The sequence below is a fragment of the Pan paniscus genome, chromosome 1 (assembly GCF_029289425.2).
Source record: "Pan paniscus chromosome 1, NHGRI_mPanPan1-v2.0_pri, whole genome shotgun sequence".
Classification (NCBI taxonomy): domain Eukaryota; kingdom Metazoa; phylum Chordata; class Mammalia; order Primates; family Hominidae; genus Pan; species Pan paniscus.
In genome coordinates, this window is record NC_073249.2 from 157,184,714 (window position 1) to 157,204,806 (window position 20,093).

At 35.9% G+C, this 20,093-nt stretch overlaps 1 protein-coding gene across 12 annotated transcripts in view; it reads right to left on the reverse strand.

Moving 5' to 3' along the window:
* LRRC7 (leucine rich repeat containing 7) overlaps positions 1–20,093 on the reverse strand; it is a 577,334-nt gene that overhangs the window by 455,160 nt on the left and 102,081 nt on the right. For all 12 annotated transcript variants that reach the window (XM_055117394.2, XM_034967334.3, XM_055117378.2 and 9 more), the window contains exon 2: positions 10,369–10,466. Coding sequence is in view for 10 of the 12 variants with exons in the window: in XM_034967334.3 (XP_034823225.1) it covers positions 10,369–10,466 (98 nt within the window). In the remaining 2 variants the exon portion in view is untranslated. The remainder of the gene's footprint in view (positions 1–10,368; positions 10,467–20,093) is intronic.

The following is a 20,093-nucleotide window of genomic DNA, read 5'->3' on the forward strand; positions in this document are numbered from 1 at the left end:
TCTGAGATTACTTCTAATATTAAACCAGCTCTTGAAAGTGATTGGTCCAGCACAACAGGGTGAGGCCAATGAGTACATAGCATTCTCCTGGTGTACAGTAATGATCATGAATAGGGATGTAACATCATTTAGGCCAATAAAATGATAAAATAGGGAGTATTTTCCTAAGGCTTCTAAGAGGTTTTTTTTAAAAAAAAAACCATAAAAAGAGTCCAAGAAACAGATAGCATTTCTTCCTCTGCAAATTTTCATGCACATGTGTGAGGTTCATAACTGCAGAACATCGCTGCCAGCCCAAGAATAAAGCTGACACCCAGAGAATGGTGAAGTTCTGACACCTGTCTTATTTCTAAACTTCCAGTTATGCAAACCATCAAATTTCTTTAGTAGATATGAGATTTTCCCCCACCCCATGTTGCATAAGCTCCTGACCACAGTAGCACCACGTCATCAACATCACAGTTGGGTCACTGGGACATGGCTTACAAAAAAGGAACTGATAAAGAACACAAGTATCTGGGGACTCAGTACAGACTTGAGGTGAAGTCAATTGGAAAAGGGGTGGCTCCAGGATCTACTAAACAAATGAACCCTACTCCTTACATTTCACTAATGTTCCTTACTTCTTTTAGCTGATTTACCATAAAGCATCTGAAGCGTGATTAATTTTCAATCCCCGATTCATTGGCACATGTTTAATATACAATTCTTAACAAGAATGGTTTGTCAGACTTCTCAGTTCTTGAAGGAGAAAACTAAAATGGAAAACAGAATGTCAAAAGAAGAGGTAGTTAAAAAGCAAGAACAGTCACAGCAAAAGTAACAGCTGACAACTTGATATGGAGGGAAGCAAACAGACAGAATTCCATTATCACACTTTATAATAATGGCAGGTTATAAAACCATCCTTGAGTTATTAGAAAAAGGCTAAATCATATTCAATGGCTTCTACTATGAAGGTAGGAATGTCACTAATCATAATGATTTTTACCAAGCTGGTTAATATTAGAATATTTTCATATTTGAAAGAGTAACATTCAGTTATATAAACACAAAATAATTTTAAGTGTTATCTCTTGCTAATATTAAAGAAATTCTGTTAGAAGGGTAAAAAAAGGAACCAAAACCCTTCAGTGAATTTCTGTTATTATTCAAAAACTCAATAGAGAGGCATCATGTATTTTTAGTGTACATAATACTGACTCAGGTTGATTTCAGAAAAATATTACACCATCATAAATATTTCTCTATAAAAATAATTTCTCTTTTTTTTCTTTTCTTTTTCTTTCTTTTTTTTTTTTTTTCTTGAGTTGGAGTCTTGCTTTGTAGACCAGGCTGGAGTGCAGTGGTGTCATCTCGGCTCACTGCAACCTCCGCCTCCCAGGCTCAAGTGATTCTCCTGCCTCAGCCTCCTGAGTAGCTGGGACTACAGGCATGTGCCACCACACCCAGCTAATTTTTTTGTATTTTTGTAGATACAGGGTTTTGCCATCTTGGCCAGACTGGTGTCGAATTCCCGACCTCTGGTGATTCACTCTCCTCAGCCTGCCAAAGTGCTGGGATTACAGGTGTGAGCCAACGTGCCTGTCCTAAAATAATAGTTTCTTTTTTTAAGCAGACCACAACCACAACTATGCTAACAAGAATTTATTTGCTATTGACAACTAAGTTGGGCTAAATAAAAGATAAATCAATAAAAAGATACAGCAAAGCTAATGAAACAAAATTTAAGAAAATACATATTTGTAAAATTAAATCGAATACATAGAATTTCATGATTGTTAAGTCCTCTTGATGAACTGACCTTTTTTATCCCTTGTAATATGTTTTGCTCTGAAGTTACCTTTATCTTGATATTAATATAGTCACTCTAGCTTTCATTTAAATAATTTAGCATGGTATTTCTTTTTCCATCCCTTTATATTTAACCTTTTTTTAATTTTTGCATCTAAAGGACATTTTTATAAGCAATATATAGTTGGTCTTTCTTTTTTATCTAATCTGACAAGCTTTGTCTTTTAACCATGGTATTTACACCATTTACACTTAATGTAATTATTGATGTATTAGGACTTAGGTCTAATACATCTAATTTTATTATTTGTTTTCTGTTCTGTTCTCTTGGTTTCCTGTTTCTATGTGTCTTTTTCCTTCACATCCTCTAGGTTACATGAGTATATTTAGTTCACCTTTGATTTACTTATAATGTTTTTGAGTGTATTATTTTGTAGTCTTCTTAGTGGTTGCTCTAGGTATTACAATATACATACGTAACTTATCACAGTCTACTGGTATCAGTGTTATACCATTTCAGGTGAAGTAGAGAAACCTTATATCAATTTAGGTCCCTTTACCCTTTCCACTTTTTAAATATTAATTGACTTATTTCATCTACATACATGTGCACCACATCAGATGGTATTATAGTTTTTGCTTCAACCATTAAACATAAGGTAAAGAAAATTCTATTATTCATACTTCTGTTTTTATTCATTCTACTGTTCTTTACTTCCTGAAGGTACAAGTCTTCTTTTGTTAAACTTTTCCTTTGTGTTTGGAGAGTTCTGTGTAGCCATTGTGTTGGGGAAGGTTTGTTAGCAACAAATTCTCTCAGTTTTCTTTCTGCTGAGAGTGATTTTATTTCTCCTTCATTGCTGAAGGATGGTTTGGTTGGATATAGGATTCAGAGTTGACAATTCTTATAATACTTGAAAATCTTGTGTGTCATTTCCTTCTGGCCTCTGTGGTTTCAGATGAAAATATACTTTCATTTTAATTGATGTTCCTTTATATGTAATGTGTTATTTCTGTTCCTTTATATGTAATGTGTTATTGCACTCTGCCTGTTTTAAATATTTTTCTTTATCTTTGGTTCTCACAAGTTTAATTATGAAATGTCCTGTTGTGGATTTTCTTTTTTTTTGGTTTATCTTCTTTGGAGTTGACCCAGCTTCTTGAATATCTAGATTTACGTCTTTTGTCAACTTTTAGAAGTTTGCAACCCTTACTTCTTCAAATACTTTTTCTGTCCCATACTCCTTTTCCTCTCCTGGGACTCTGATGATACAAATATTATATATGTTATTATTTTTCCACAAATCCCTGAGGTTCTGTTCATTTTTGTTTAGTGTATATTCTCCTTGTTGTTCATATTGAGTAAATTCCACTAATCTACATATTCATTTAATCTCTTTTCTGTAATTTTCACTCTACTATTGAGTCAATTAAGTGATACTTTTATTTTGGTAATTTTGGTTTTCAGTTACATAATTTCCATTTGGTTCTTTTTTATAACTTCTTTTTTTCCCTGAGATTTTCTGTTTTTCTTCACTTGTTTCAAGAGATTATATAATTGTCTCCTGAAGCATTCTTATGATGGATGCTTCAGTCTCCTTCTCAGAAATTCCATTATCTAATTTGTCTTAGTATTGGGGTCAGTGGATTGTCTTTTCTCAGACTGTGGTTTTTCTGGTTCATGGTATGATGAGTTACAGTCAACTGCATTTTGAATATTTTGATTATTATGTTAGGAGACTTTTAACCCTATTGAAATCTTTTATTTTAGCAGGTATGTATCCTGTTTAGGTTTAGCTTATAGGTTTTGGACTAATTTTGTGGGCTTTAGTTCCAAGGGCAGTTAGTGTTCTGATTTTTTATAATGCTAATGCTGATCTGGTCTGCTTCATTCTTCTGGCACTGTCGGGGCTTCTGCTAAAACTCTGCTGGTGTCATCCGCTAGAGTTAAAAGTGCTGCTCTGGATTTTCTAATATTCCTAGGTAAACCTCTGGGAAGGCACAGAAGCCACTGAGCCTGGGTCTCTTTATGACACTGGGTGAAAGATAGGAAGACACAGGGCTTTACTGCTGCCACCATTACCACCAGATAGGTCTGCCCACCAGGGAGAGCAGAGCAGGGATGGCCTGGGGCCTTACTGTTCTGTTTCTGCAGGTGAATTGAACTGCCTGTCGATCGGGATTATAGAATAAGATATTGGTGGCTCTCTTCCAAACCTCTGTTGTTTTTCTCTCTCTTGGTCCTCTGGACAGAGAGAGTAGGCTTTGCTTTTTTTTTTTTTCCTTCTTTTCTTCATGCCTGTTGACAGTACCAGATTGCAAGCCTCTCTGGTATGCAGTCCAGGGATATATAGGAGATAAAAAGAAAATGCAAGAAGCATACCATGATGTCTTTCTTCAAGTCTTGTTGTCCTAGTCAGTTTGCCTTCTTCTCTGAAGCTTTCAGAGTCCTTTCAAAATGGTCTGTTGAAGAATTTTTCCAGAGTGTTTAGCTTCATTTAGAATTGAGTATCAGGAAAGGTGAGTCTATGCCATCTGTTCCAGAATCAAAAGCTTGGCCTTCCCTCCCCTTCTTTCACCTTCCTTCCAACTCTCTTTTTCTCCCTTTCTCTTTTTCTTTCCTTATGCCTTTCTTTCCTTCCTTTTACTCCTTCTCTTCTTTTAATCTCCCTTACCCATCTCTTTATTTCCAGCAGATTCTTGTGATGCATTTTTATTTTTGAAATTAAGTAATTAATTCCTTCACTCACTCTCATTCATTCTAAAATATCTGTTGAACACCTACTAACCGCCAGACAATACGTCATGTGTTATTAATATAGTGAGTAAGAGGGAGTTCTTGCTGCTCAGAGAGTTGATAGTATAATTCTAAAATATCTGTCTGTATCTGGGTATGGATCTTATATAACTGATTTTTATACAGTACATCAGAAAACATTTGAATATACAATCAGATATTTTAATAACTTCAACAAGTACATTACATTACATCTTCTATCATTTTTGTTTGAATTGTTCTGATTCCTTTAAGACAATTTATAATTCTTAGGTTGGATTTTCATTCTCCATTTTTCCACATGTAATTGTTTCCCATCATTATTTATTATTTCATCATCTTTCCTTTGTATTCATGGAGTGCTTCCAGTTCCAATTATTCCAATTTCTGATATTTTTACATGTAAATTATTCTATTGACTCCAGTAAAGATTTTAATTCTGATCTTCATGTTTAGCTTTTTATAATTCCCTGCTCAATAATGTTCATTTTTCTTTTTCTTTTCTCTAAAAAAGTTTTTCCACATTGTTTATTTTGCAGATATTTCTTAGAGTATTTCTTGTGACTATCAAAAATTTAATCTTTTAAATTTTTCTTCTAGTTTCTTCATGTATTATTTTTGAAGGCAAACTCTTCCTTTCCAGGTTAACTTCTTCCCTCTAGTTCTATATTATTTCAAAATACATATTTTTCTCTTATCACTGAATATGATCAATAATTATAAGAAAGCCAGTTTGGTTGAAGCACAGAGGGCACAGGAATAGAGTATGAGATGAGGCTGAATGGGTGGGTGGAGGCTAGACTGCAAAATCTTATAATCCACAGTATGGCTATTGTCTTTCTTGAATGAGCAATGGAAAACCAGAGGGTAATTTTAAGATAAGGAGGGTTTTCTAACAGTATGCAGGAAAGCCACTTTGGGGAGCATTTGGTAGAATCTTACACAGAATATTTGCAAAGGTGATTTGTGAACAGATTCAAAACATATGTAGGAGGTCAAGTTGGGAGGCCTTGAAATTAGAGTGAACGTAGGAGAGAAAAGGGGAAGAAATGTATGAAAGAGGACTCCCGGGTTTATGAATTTTGAATCTAGATGATTAACAGCATCACTCATTCAGAGAGAAAACACTGGGGGAAGCTCAGGCTTTGAAAGATCATAGTTTTAGTTTTGGATTTGTTGAGTTTGTTGCATTGTTGAAACATTCAAGAATGTGTCAAGTGCACATTGGGATGAACAGAGAGACGTTTGGTCTAGAGACATCAATTTGTGAGTCATCTGATTATAGGAATAACTAATACTGCATGTAATGACATCGTTTGTAGAGGAAGTATATTTGGGACAAAAAAGAAGACTTCAAACTGTCTTCCAAAATTCTAATATATAATGGCTGGAAAGAGAAAGCTGAGCATGCAAAAGAGTAACCAGAGGGACTGTAGAAAAATCAGGAAAGTATTCTATTATGGTAGCCAAAGCATTAGATGATCTCTTTCGTAGCCTATTCATGCTGCCATAATGAAATTCCATGAACTAGGTAGCTTATAAACAACAAAAATTTATTTCTCACAGTTCTGGAAGCTGGGAAATCCAAGATCAAGATGTTGGCAGATTTGGTAGATGGTAAGTCCCGCTTTCTGGTTCATAGATGGTTCCTTGTCATAGATTACCCCCAAAATGCCTATCTCATGATATAACATCAATTGGGTTTTAACATATACAGTTTGGAGGGATAGTAATATTAACAGCATTGCAGTTTTCAAAAGGACAACATGGTCAACAGTATTGATTCCTGCTAAAAAATCAAGTAAGATGAGCATTGAAAACAGTGCTTGATGGATTAGCAAATGATAGGTTGACTTCTAAGATGGCCCCATGATCATCAACATACTCCTTGGTGCTTGAACCCTGTATAATCCCCTCTCCTTGGATATAAGCTGGACTTATCACTTTCTTCTGGACAATAAAATATGGCAAAGGCAATGGTGTAATTATGATCCCACATTTTGAGTTAATCAAAATTGAAATTATCTTGGGTGTGCCTGACTTAATCTGGTGAAAGTACTTAAAAGAGAGGTAATTCTCCCTGAGAAGAGGGAGTAAATTGGCTAATTTAGAAAGTCCATACAGCAAGGAGCTTCTGGAGTCCTCTAGAACCTAAAAGTGACTTCAGCTGGCAGGCAACAAAAAGCTGGGACTGTTTGTCATACCACCACAAGGAAACAAATTCTGCCAATAGCCTAAATGAGTTTGGAAGTGAATTATTTCCCCAGTTGAACTTTTGATAAGACTTCAACCTGGTGAGAACTGAAGCAGCGAACTCTGGACTCCTGACCTTCAGAAAATGTGAGATGATAAATGAATGTTGTTTTAAGACACAAGTCTGTGCTAATTTGTTACACAGCAATAGAAAACTATTATAGCAACATAAAAAATTACTGGTGCTCTGAACAAAAGCTGTTTCAGTAGAGTGACTGGACAGGAACCAGACTGGACTGGTTTGGAGGAGTGAGTGGGAGGCAAGTAAATGGAGCGAGTATAGATAACTCTTAGATAAATCAAAACATTTTCCTGGACAGAGAACAAGAGTGTAGGGCTGTAGTTGAAAGGGGCTGTGGCTTTGAGGACAAAGTTTTTATTTTATTTTGTATTTTAATGGGGAATACCTTAAACATGTTTAAAAATCTGTCTTCCACAATAATCCATTTTTACTGAAAGTTTATTTGACTATGCCAGATGCAGCATAGGTAGATATAATTCCCGTTAAATAACTTAGATCTACGTCTATGTTGATTTTAACATTGCAAATATTGTAAAGTGGTATAGAGAATTATAAAAGAAAACAATACAAAGTATACTATTTAGCAAAACCTTCCCGTATACAGTATCTCCAAATGAAAGAGTGATTTCCTTACTCTGGAGGATCCTATGGTCTGAACCAAGTTTCCTTATTCCTTTCAATTCTTAGTGCAGAAAAGCTACTATGATTTGACTTTCTATGATAGTTTTCGAAGGTGGCACCTTTGTGTGGGAGTTGACCGACAAGTCTTGGTGTAGATCTATACTGAATCTGTAGAATCACAGAAAAACAACTAGGCCATTGTGTTAAACCAATATCAAACATGAATGACCATCTAACATTGCTGCAAGACTTTCAGCTTTATGATATTTACTTAGAACCTCTTCTTTGCCATGCATTATTGTTTCTAAAAATAGTGGTGGTAATATGTGTGCATTTGCATTCCTGATCTCAAAAAATGCCTTATTATCCTCAAACAAATGTTTAGTTTGAAATAAGAGAACAATAATAACAATTAAAGAAAGAGACAGAAAAAGAGAAGAGAGAAAAGAAAACTCGCTACATCCTAGGTTTCGTACCAACTACTTAATATAAATATCTCCCTTAACTCTTAAAATAATTCTATTAAGTAGGCTCTAGCATGTCCTCATTTTCTTCAGATAAATAAACTGAATTTTATATTTAAAATAACTATTCCTGGTCCTGCATCTGGTCAAATTAGAGAATAAATCCTTTCATGTGTCTCTAAAGTTAATAGTTTTAGCTACCATGATATGTTGCTTCCATTACAAAAAAAAAAAAAAATTGTGGCTTTTTTTTTCTCATGGAATTCACACTAGTCTGTCACAGAGCAAGTAGAATTGCTCATTGTACTAACAGGCGAAAATAAAGACCTCTATGCAAGAGAAAACAATTTTATAGATTTTGCATTTTTCAATACATCTTTCCATGTTCAATAACATACTCCAGCTGAATTTCTGTGGTGACACTTCAAAGACTTCCCTGATCGTCACAATCCAATTGATGAGAATTTATAACACAAGTGACGGTTATATCATGTACCTTGTTAAGCACATATTAGGTAGCTTAACATACATACTTTATATTAGAGAACAATAAAACTTGATTATGAACTATACCAATGATTATTCCTCTTTTGTATAGATAACGATTTAGTATCGTCTGATGTCAATCATTTTACCTAGGCTAGTAGTTTTCAAGCTTGAGCTTACATCAGAATCTCCTGCAGAGCTTCTTAAAATACAGGTCACCAGGCCCTGCTCTAAGAGTTTCTGATTCAGTAGGTGTGGCTTGCAGCACTAGAATTTGCATTTTTAACAAGTTCCCAGATGCTGCTGCTGCTGCTGCTCTTAGCCTTGAGATCACAATTTGAGGACCACTGGCCTGGACCAGGGTTCAAAAAGATTTTTTATGAAGACCCAGGTAAATATTTTAGGTTTTGTGGGCATATGGTCTCTGTCACAACTACTCAATTCTTCCTTTGTAGTGCAAAATCAGTTGTGCATAATATACAATAAATAAATGATGGCTGTGTTTCAATACAATTGTACTTACAAAAAAGGTGTCAGGCTGAGTTTCATCAACAAACCATAATTGGCCAACCCCTGGCTTAGACCAACTCAGTACAAGAGCCCTGAAAAATCACTTTATGTTAAATGGCAACTCTGCGATAACCATTTGCAAACATATCTACAAATATCCCTTCTAAGTTTTATTTAAATATTTACAGAACTGTACCAGAGACTAAACTGATGGTCTCCTTGAAGCATAGAGAAGAAACCCTGAAGTGTTTCTATAAACCCAACAGAAATACGCAATACTTTTATGCAAGAGTCGGCATCTTATAAATGCCCATGAACTCTATCTTTAGTTTCAAGTTTTAGTTTTAGTTAAATATTGTTTATGGTGTTATAAGCCATAAATCTACCAGGTTAAAGAAGGCCAAAACACTATTGAATGACATATATGTCAGCTCAGTAAGGTTATCTATTAACTTTATAATAAACAAAACAAGAACAATTCATTTGCCATGAGTGTGCCCTGCTTTAATATAGTTGGTCTTTACCCAGAGCAGTATACTTCAAACTAATTTAAAAACGCCAATATAATCTTAAAATTCTACTTAACAGTATACTTCAGTGAACCCACTACATTAGCTTTATCCTTGTAAAATGTAAGTTCCTGTAAAAGGACAAAATTCTGACAAATTTTTATCATAATGAAATGTGATTTCGTTCCCTGAAAATAATTATATGCAAATACCATGAGGAAACTTGGTATTATGGATCATTTTATAAACTTAAAATGTGAATATTATGTCAAGAGTCTCCAACAATCTGCTACATGCTACAGATAATAAATAAATATAATCCCCACAGCCAATGGCATATTCTAGTATTTAATAATTTGAGGATGAACTAAAATGACTTTATATTGAGATTCATGGTATCTATCTTTCAGAACATTTTCCTAAATTCAATTAAATCAAATGTTTCCATTTGGCAAACAGGTTTACATTTACCGGCAGATATCTATTATTTTGTCTAATGCAGTGGTTTTAAAAAGTTCTCAGTTAAAAAAAATGTTAAAAGAGCCCTGTGGCTAAATGGAAACTGGAAAGTGTTGACTTTAGATACATTTCAAAAGTTTCTTTACTTCAGGACGTCTCAGAACCATTACCATGCATGGTATAAATATACAAGAAAGATTTGTCAGACTGTACAGACTTTTCCCATCTCATTTGAACATGGAACTTGATTATCAGTAGAACATCTTGAAGTACCAGAGAAATATTCTTAAGAAAGCAATGTTCTAAGTAAGCACTTACATTCAGGTAACATATGGTAACTTATTTTAAAAGACCAACTCGACTCAACAAATATTATATTGCTTGACTAACCATTTAAAGGTCACTCATTTCATTTTACTATGCTACTCACCAAAATCTATCTAGAACACAGTTAATCCTATTAAACATACTTACACTCCTCTTCAGGCCTCTTCCGAAGTGCTGCACGAACCTCTTTACAAGGACTTCTCTGGTATTGTGGGGGATTCCTTCCCCTTATTAGGTTCTCCATCCTATAAGAGAGAATCAGAAGAGTATTTTAATACTCTTTTTTTTGGATAAATGTTTACAAGTTAAATGGTCTAAAATTCAAATACCCACAGAACTTTGCTAGACAACACCATGAAGATGATCTGGCAAGGAGCAAGCTGGCAGGGAGCATCGGGGACCATAGTAAATTGAAGAGTGCTTGACTTTTCCAGCATCCCAATTTAAAAAAATTAAAAACACCATGTGTATGAAACTTATGCACATTCTCTAATTAGAGACTGCCATGGACGGAATATGTCCCCACAGAATTCAAATATTGAAGCACCAGCCCCCAGTGTGATTTGAAGGTAGGGCCTTTGGGAGGTAATTAGTTTTAGAGGAGGTTATGAATGGAACGTCCATGATGGGATTAGTGTCTTTATAGGAAGAGAGAGAGAGAAAAAGGGAAAAAGGTAGACTTCTCTCTCTCTCCACCATGTGGGGACACATGGAGGAAGCTGTCTTCAAGCCACAGTGAAGGCCTCCACAAGGAACCAAATTTATCAGCACCTTGACCTTGGACTTCCTAGCCTCCATAACTAAGAGCAATAGTCTGTTGTTTAAGCCACCGAGTCTATGGTATTTTGTTATAGCAGCCCAAGCTGAATAAAATAAAGACCTATCGACTAAAGAGTAATTATTTGCAAAGTAAATAAATTTAAAAAACTAAGGTCATCATTCAGAAAGAAAAAGCATATCTTTCACCAACATTTCAAATATCAGTTTTTCACAATGAGATACCACCTTACCCCAGCCAGAATGATCATTATTAAAAAGTCAAAATACAGTAGATGTTGGCATGGATGTGAAAAAGGAACACTTATACACTGCTGTTGGGAATGGAAACTAGTATACTCTCTATGAAAAACAGTATGGAGATTTCTCAAAGAACTAAAAGTAAATCTACCATTTGATCCAGTAATCCCACTACTGATTACCCAAAGGAAAAGAAGACACTATTTCATAAAAACACCTGCACTCATATGTTTATTACACCAGAATTCACAATTGCAAATATATGAAATCAACCTAACTGCCCATCACCCTGTAAGTGGATAAAGAAAATGTGGGATATATATGATATGTATGATATATATATATGTTATATATATGATATATATAACATATATAATATATATGTTATATATTATATATATAGATGTGGGGTATATATATGTAGAATATATACACACACTCATATATATCTACACACACCATGTATATGTGTTTATATATACCACTCAGCCACAAAAGGATGAAATAATGTTCAGTAACTCGGATGGAAGTGGAGACCATTACTCTAAATGAAGTAACTCAGGAACAAAAACCAAATACCATATGTTCTTACTTTTAAGTGTAAGAACTAAGGTATGAGTATGCAAAAGCACACAGAGTGGTATAATGGACACTGGAGACTCAGAAGGGAAAGGGTGGGAGAAGGGTAATTAATGAAAAACTACCTATTGAGTACAATGTTCACCATCCAGGTGACATGTGCACTGAAATCCTAGACTTCACCAATATACAATTCATGTGTGTAACCAAAACCCACTTGTACCCCTAAAGCTATTGAAATAAGAAAATTTTTAAAAAAGTACCAGTTTTCAAGAATGGAATTAATGACTTAATTCCATACTAATGACTGAATCAGAATGTTTTTAAATTCTAATAATTGTGATTTCTTGAAAAAAGTGGTTAATATAAATTGTACCTTTCAGTTACTAGTTACACGGCAATGCTGACAACCAGAAAATAATAAATTAATCAAACACAACTTGGGTGAGCATCTTTAACAGCATATACTTTGTGGTCAGTATTTTCTGTTTTCAGTAAAGTTTACAGTTTTGCACACCAATGTACACTCTGCTAACTTCTATAACACTAAAAAAATTAAATGCTCAGGATTTGAAAATTTGGAACTAAATCATAGTATTTATCATTTTGAAAATATAAACATGATTTCTTAATATCTATATGATTATCCTCAACCAGGGATATCACTGGTTTTGATAACTGTCCTGGTTGATAGCATGCATACCATTGAAAACAGTGTGATTATTACGGGTATACTGGCAGAGGGTCTCCTAGGATTAGTAGCATAGACAGAGAATTATGTTCCTTGTGTCTGGAGGGGAAATTGACAAAGAATCATCCCACAAAAGCAGTATGTTAAGTGGTGGAAAATATGAGATAAAAAGGCTTTTTGTGGTGGAATAATAACATAATACTACTCCTATGGGAACTTATCATTGGGGCTTTAAAAAAGTCTTCCAAATATACTTTCTGAAATCAGTCTATTCATATGTAGAGGCTGCTTTATGTGCTTGTGTGTGTGTGTGTGTGTGTGTGTGTGCATGCACTCATATGCCTATCCCTATGTTTGTAAAGTATAAGAAATTGTTTTTTAATGTGCAGTGATAACTTGAATCTTAGTTTCACTCAAAATTCATGTCAAGTGAGAAAAAGTTATTTCTCTCAAGATAATGATAATACAGTGACAGGAAACCAAGTGGAAACTTGAAGAATTGAAGACATAAATTGCTTCAACATTATATGTGTGCGTGTGGGGGGCGGGGTGAAGATTAAGCTTCTAGGTCTGTCCCTGCAGTTTCATCATGAAGATTAGCTATGCGAACTAAATTATATCAAATTTTCTAGTTTCTGACTCTTGAATTAATTCATCGCACAATTTTGATTATGTGTTTTGGCAAATGCAGAAATCTCCATGATGATCTAATAACAATTTAAGTGAGCTTATAATTATTCACTAGTATTTACAAGCTTAAGATAGTAAATTATAGCAAACAGAACCTGCACATGCAAATGTCTACATAAAATTGTAGTGTAATTTTTAAAAACACTTTTACTCATTGTGATTACACTCTGATGGGGAATGACAAGTTATGTTGGTTGGGGAATACATGAAAACTACTCTCTTGAATAGGCTATTATTTTTCCTTTTTATCTCTATCGAATATGTGAAAACAAAAGTGGTCTACTTGATTTCCATGTAATTATGGTTCAGGGTATGTCAGAAAAACTCAAAAACAGATTAGAAAGTACTTTCAAAGGCTATGGGAGGATTTAAACGATTACTATTGGTATCCAAGACCCTCAGGTTAGCCTCCCAGGAATCATGGTGTTCAGAGGTTGTATTTTGGGAATACTCATGAGCAGATATGCAAGAGATTATACAATGTTGGCAATGTAGCATGGCTTAAATGTAATGTTCCTCAGCTCTGGAATCAGAATGCCTGGGCTTAACTTCTCTTTTTGTTTCTTAAAGGATGATTTTAGGTAAATTTACTCACATACTTTGTGCCTTACTTAACGTGCTTACATACACAACAGGATTGTTGTGAGAATTAAATATGGTAACACATGTAAAATGCTTTGCGTTGTGTCTGTCACAATGGAGAGCTCGGTAAATGAAGCTATTATTAATAATGATTATCACAAATAAAAATGTGATCATATACTAATATTTTAAATGTTCCATATATTTGGAAACATATTACAACTGGTCTTTCATAAAGAAAATGAAAACAGATAGTACTGTTGAGGAAAAAAAATTGGCTTAGAAATTTTCTGATTATTAGGGAAACACAAAATATCCAGGTATATAAATGGCCAATTTTCATAGATGAAGAACTTAATTAAATATACTTCATTTTTTATCAATAAGATTTAAGGGATTACTAATGACAATTTTCCGAGGACACTAACAGGGATAAAAGTGGGTTGTCATCATCATGAATTAACTAAAGTTCTACAAAATTCCAGGTTTTGTAGATAATTTAGAAAATATTTCAAAATTTTATAGTTACCTTGGACCTTAGAAACAATTAAAATATTTTGTAATATATTTACCATTTACTTTATCACTTCATGAAGTAAATTACATCATTCACTTTACCATTTACCATTTACTTCATTAATCCTTTGAACAATTTTATGAAAGAATATTTTAAAGATGAAGAAATTAAGCCCAGATATGCTCAGTGACTTGCTCATGGCCACATCAGAAGTAGAAGAAGGCTCAACTAAGATTTAACCAATCTTTTCTGGACTTTTCTAGTTGCTTCTTAGTCCATTATTTCCATGAGTTCATGATTATAATTCCACTAGGGGAGTGAATACCTGAGATTCAAATATATAATGTATTTTTAATTCTGGTAAAATTATCATTAACATAATATTAACACTTATATTTTAATATCTATACTCAGGAGGCTGAGGTGGGAGAATCACTTGAGGACGCGAAGGTGGAGGCTGCAGTGAGCCGTGATCATGCCATTACACTCCAGCCTGGGCAATAGAGCGAGACCCTGCCTCCATATTTATGTGTTATAGATGTAAAATATATGTAAGTATGATATTTATATTCAAATATATGCTTTTAGTGTTAATATGTTGATTACATGTTGATTTCTTATCATTTTGCTATTGTCACTGAAATTTTTGCTTCCATCAGCGACATTTTAAGTTTTTGAGAACTGCCAAAAAAGATAACTGGGGCCAAAACAATTCACTATAAATTACATGAACGATACACAAATAGGTGAAAATATAAAAAAAATACGAAAAGTCGTTTTGTTCCTTGGAATGCTATATGTGATGCCCACTGGAAACATACTTAAAATGAAGTTAATAATTTTGCAGAGCAATGTTTGTGTCTAAATTATTATATATCTGAAACTTGCATCTTCTCAAGATTACACTTCTGGTTACTTGAACTCTTTCACCACCATTATCTATGATCTACAGTTTGCATTAAATAGTCAGACAAAATGACCAAAAATGAAATATTGGAGCACAGCCAGGTCACTGCAAAGGAGCTGTTCTAGCTACTCTCAAGCTTGGCAAGCCACCAGTGGGAGTGTGTTAACAATTCTAGCAAGGAGAGATTAAATGTAATGACCACAGGTGAGACAGATGCTCTAACAACTCATTGACGAGCTCTGAAAAAGTGCAGCCTACGTGTTCAACTGTTAGGAGGAAATAAGGGCAGCCAGGTTAATATCAAACAGCATGAAATAGCAATTAACAGTTATAAACAAAAAGTGTCCATGACATTCTTGATGGTGTCTCCCAAATTTGGCTAAGTCTCAAAATCACCCAAGGAGTGATTTTCCCAGTACTAAAGATTATCATGCAGTAGGTTGAGGTCAAGTCCTAGTTGATGTTTTCTTTTGTTGTTGTTTTGTTTTTCAGATTAATCAGGTGCTTCTAAAGTAGCCAGCCAGCTGTGTACACTTGTTTAGATCCTGGCATTTGGGAACCTCTGTAAATAAAAATATATACTTGGAACTGTAGGGAAGACAAGTCCATTGAATTCATTCAGGTGATAAAGTTGTCTATTAACACAGATATGTAGGGCCTGAGGAAGAGACTGCAGTTAGAATAGAAATTATCAAAAATGAAAAGAGTAGCCAGAAAAGCACAATCAAAGGCTTGCCAAGTTGCCTGGAGGTCACTCACAGGAACTGACAGGCTGCTCATTTACATTATCAACTCACTGTTGATAATCTCAATAGTGAAATGATATCCCTTAACAAGGTTTGGCTGACTCAGTTGGATCAGGGAATATGTTTGGACTAATCTAGAATCATAGACTGAGATGGCAGTGTGGCTAGTGAATGAAGGATGTGAAGTCTGGATGAAAATCTAGTTGAAATAGATTTACACTTGATGGAGGAGGACATAGGAGAATGATTGGCCCACTGGAGGAAAAGGGAGTTGGGATAATAGAATAAAGGTTTCAAATATAAATATTCTCAAATGCCTATTATATGCCAGGTGCTTTGTTAGGTTCTTTATATGTACATTATCCATGTCATCTGTATTTTATCCATGGTTAACCTAAGTCTAAGAAATATAAGTGACTTGCTTAGGATCACACATAGAATAAGTGCAAAAATCAAGATTTAAATCCAGATCTGTCTGACCTCAGATCTATTAACTATGAAGTGGGCTGTGCAATAGAACTTTCTGCAATGATGGAAATGTTCAATATCTGTGCTGTCCAATAAAGTGGCTGCTAGCCACATACAGCTATTGAGCACTTCAAATGTGGCTAGTATGACTGAGGAACTGAACTTTACTTAATACAATTTTTTTAAAAAAATGTATTAAGTAGAAGGGCAGAGGAAGATGGCCAAATAGGCTCCACCGATCATCACCACCCCCACCCTGATAGGACGCCAATTTAACAACTATCTACACACACAACAAAAAGTGCCTTCATCTAATGTAAATGACAAGTTAATGGGTGCAGCACACCAACATGGCACATGTATACATATGTAACAAACCTGCATGTTGTGCACATGTGCCCTAGAACTTAAAGTATAATAAAAAATAATTTTTTTAAGTGCCTTCATAAGAACCAAAAACCAGGTGAACACTCACAGTGCTTGGTTTTAACTTAATATCACTGAAAGAGGCATTGAAGAGGGCAGGAAAGAGTCCTGAATTGCAAACATTACTCCGCCCCATCCCCCAGCAGCGGCAACATGGCATGGAGAATCGCAGCACTTGAGACAGGATGAATGCAGCCATTGCATGACATCGCATTGAACTCAATGCTGCCCCTGTCATAGCATAAAGCATAACTAGGCTGAACTCAGCTGATGCCCGACCACAGAGGGAGTTTTTAAACGAGCCCTAGCCACAGGAGTATTGCCCATCCCAGCAGTAGGAAATTGAGCTCCAGGAAGCCTCACCACTATGGGCTAAAATGCTCTGAGGCCATAAGTAAACTTGAAAGGCAGTCTAGGACACTGGAACTGCAACTCTAAGGTAAGTCCTAGAACTGAACTGGGCTCAGCGCCAGTGGACTTGGGAGCACATATGTGACCTACTGAGATACCAACTGGTTGGCTAAGGGAATGTGTCTGCCACTTCTCCTCTAACCCCAGGCTGCACAGCTCATGGTTCCAAAAGAGACTCACTCCTTCCTCCTGCTTGAGGAGAGGAAAGAAAAGAGTAAGAAAACTTTGTCTTGGATTGTTGATACCAGCTTAGCCACAGTGGGATAGGGCACCAGTCAAAGTCATGAGGCACCCTTTCCAGGCCCTACTTCCTAGATGATATTACTAGACACACCCTAGGCTAGAAGGGAACATGCTGCCTTGAGGGGAGGGATCCATCACCTGCTGACTAAAGTGCCCCTGGGCCCTGAATAACCAACAGTGATACCCAGATACTATGCTGTGGCCTCAGGAGAGACTCAGACTTGCTGGCTTCATGTGAGACTCAGCACATTCCCAGTTGTGGTGGCTATGGGAAGAGACTCCTCTTGCTTGAGAAAAGTGAAGGGAAAGTAAAGGGGACATTGTCTTGCACCTCAGGTACCAGCTTTGCCACAGAGGGAAAGAGCACAAAGCAGGCTCCTGGGGTCCCCAGTTCCAGGCCTCGACTCCTGCATGACATTTCTTGACCTATCCTGGGCCAAAGGGAAGCCCGCTGCCCGGAATAGTGAGTCCCATGCCAGGCAGCATTCACCACAAACTGAATAAAGAGCCCTTGAGCCTTAAGGGAATATTGGTGGTAGCCTAGCACTAATCCCCATGGGTCTGTGGAGGTGGTGGCCATGGGCTAAGACTCTTCTCCCAGTGGAAAGAGGAGGGAAGAGTGGAAAGGACTGTGTCTCATGGTTTGACTGCCAGCTCAGCTACAGTAAATTAAAATACTAGGTATACTCCTAAGGTTTTTGATTCTAGTCCCTGGCTCCCAGATGGGGCCTCTGGACCTCCCTGGTGCCAGGGGGAACTTGCCACCATGAAGGGAGAGACACAAGCCTGACTGGCTTCACTACCTGCTGATTTTAGAACTTCAGGGCCTTGACTGAACATAGGTGGTAGCCAGAGAGTGGTTACAGTGAGGCCCAGTGCTGTGTTGGCTTTAGGTCTGATCCAGTGCAGTCCCAGGATTGCATCATCCCACCCGCAGCTCCAAGTAGCTCAGAAAAGAGAAAGAGACTCTCTTTGGGAGAAAGTAAGGGAAACGATCTGAATCTTATGCAAGACCACTGAGGTAGTACCTCTATGTTTGCAAGAACCACAGCATTAATGAACTTGGGGTTCTCCCTAATGCAGATATGGCTTAAATTATAAGACCCATGTCCTTTTGAATACCTTGAAAGCCTTCCCAGGAAGGATGGGCACGAACAAGCCCAGACTTTGACAGCTACAATAAATATCTAACTCTTCAATGGCCAGACACAGATGAATATCTATAAGCATCAAGACCATCCTGGAAAACATGACCTCATGAAATGAACTAAAAAAGGCACTAGAGACCAACTTTGGAGACACAGAGATATGTGACCTTTAGACAGATAATTCAAAATAGTTGTTTTGAGGAAACTCAAAGAAATTCAAGATAACACAGTGAAGGAATTCAGAATTTTATCAGACAAATTTAACTAAGAGATGGAAATAATTAAAAAGAATCAAGCAGAAATTCTGGAATTGAAAAATCCAATTGGAATACTGAAGAATGCATCAATGCATCAGAGTCTTTTCATAGCAGAGTTGATCAAGCAGAAAAGACAATTAGTCAGCATGAAAACAGCCTTTTGAAAATATGCAGTCAGAGAAGACAAAAGAAAGAAGAATAAAAAAAATACAGCATGACTACAAGATCTAGAAAATAGCCTCAAACGGGCAAATCTAAAACTTACTGGCCTTAAAGAGGTGGTAGAGGTAGGGGTAGAAATTTTAGTTTAAAGGATAATAACAGATAACTCCTCACCTAAGAAAGATATCAATATCCAAGTATGAGAAGGTTAGAAAACATAAAGCAGATTCAATCCAAATAAGACTACCTCAGTTCATTTAATAATCAAACTCCCAAAGGTCAAGGATAAAGAAAAGGTCCTAAAAGCATCAAGAGCAAAAAACAAGTAACATGCAATGGAGCTTCAATACGTCTTGCAGCAGACTTTTCAGTAGAGAGTTTATAGGCTATGAGAGAATGGCATGACATATCTAAAGTGCTGAAGGAAAAATATTTTACCTTAGAATACTATATTCAGTGAAAACATCCTTTGAACATGCAGATAAAGACTTTCCCAGACAAACAAAGGCTGAAGGATTTCATCAACACCAGATCTGTTCTGCCAGAAATGCTAAAGGAAGTACTTCAATCAGAAAGAAAAAGACATTAATGAGCAATAAGACACCATCTAAAAGTACAAAACTCACTGGTAATAGTAAGGACACAGAAAAACACAGAGTATTATAACACTGTAACTGCGGTGTATAAACTATTCTTATCTTAAGTAGAGAGACTAAAGGATGGACCAATGGAAAAAAACATAAGAACTTTTCAAGACATAGACAGTACGATAAGATATAAATAAAAATTACAACAAACAACCCTATCAAAAAGTGGGTGAAGGATATGAACAGACACCTCTCAAAAGAAGACATTTATTTGGCCAAAAAACATATGAAAAAAAGCTCATCATCACTTGTCATCAGAGAAATGCAAATCAAAACTCCAATGAGATACCATCTCACGCCAATTAGAATGGCAATCATTAAAATGTCAGGAAGCAACAGATGCTGGAGAGGATGTGGAGAAATAGGAATGCTTTTACACTG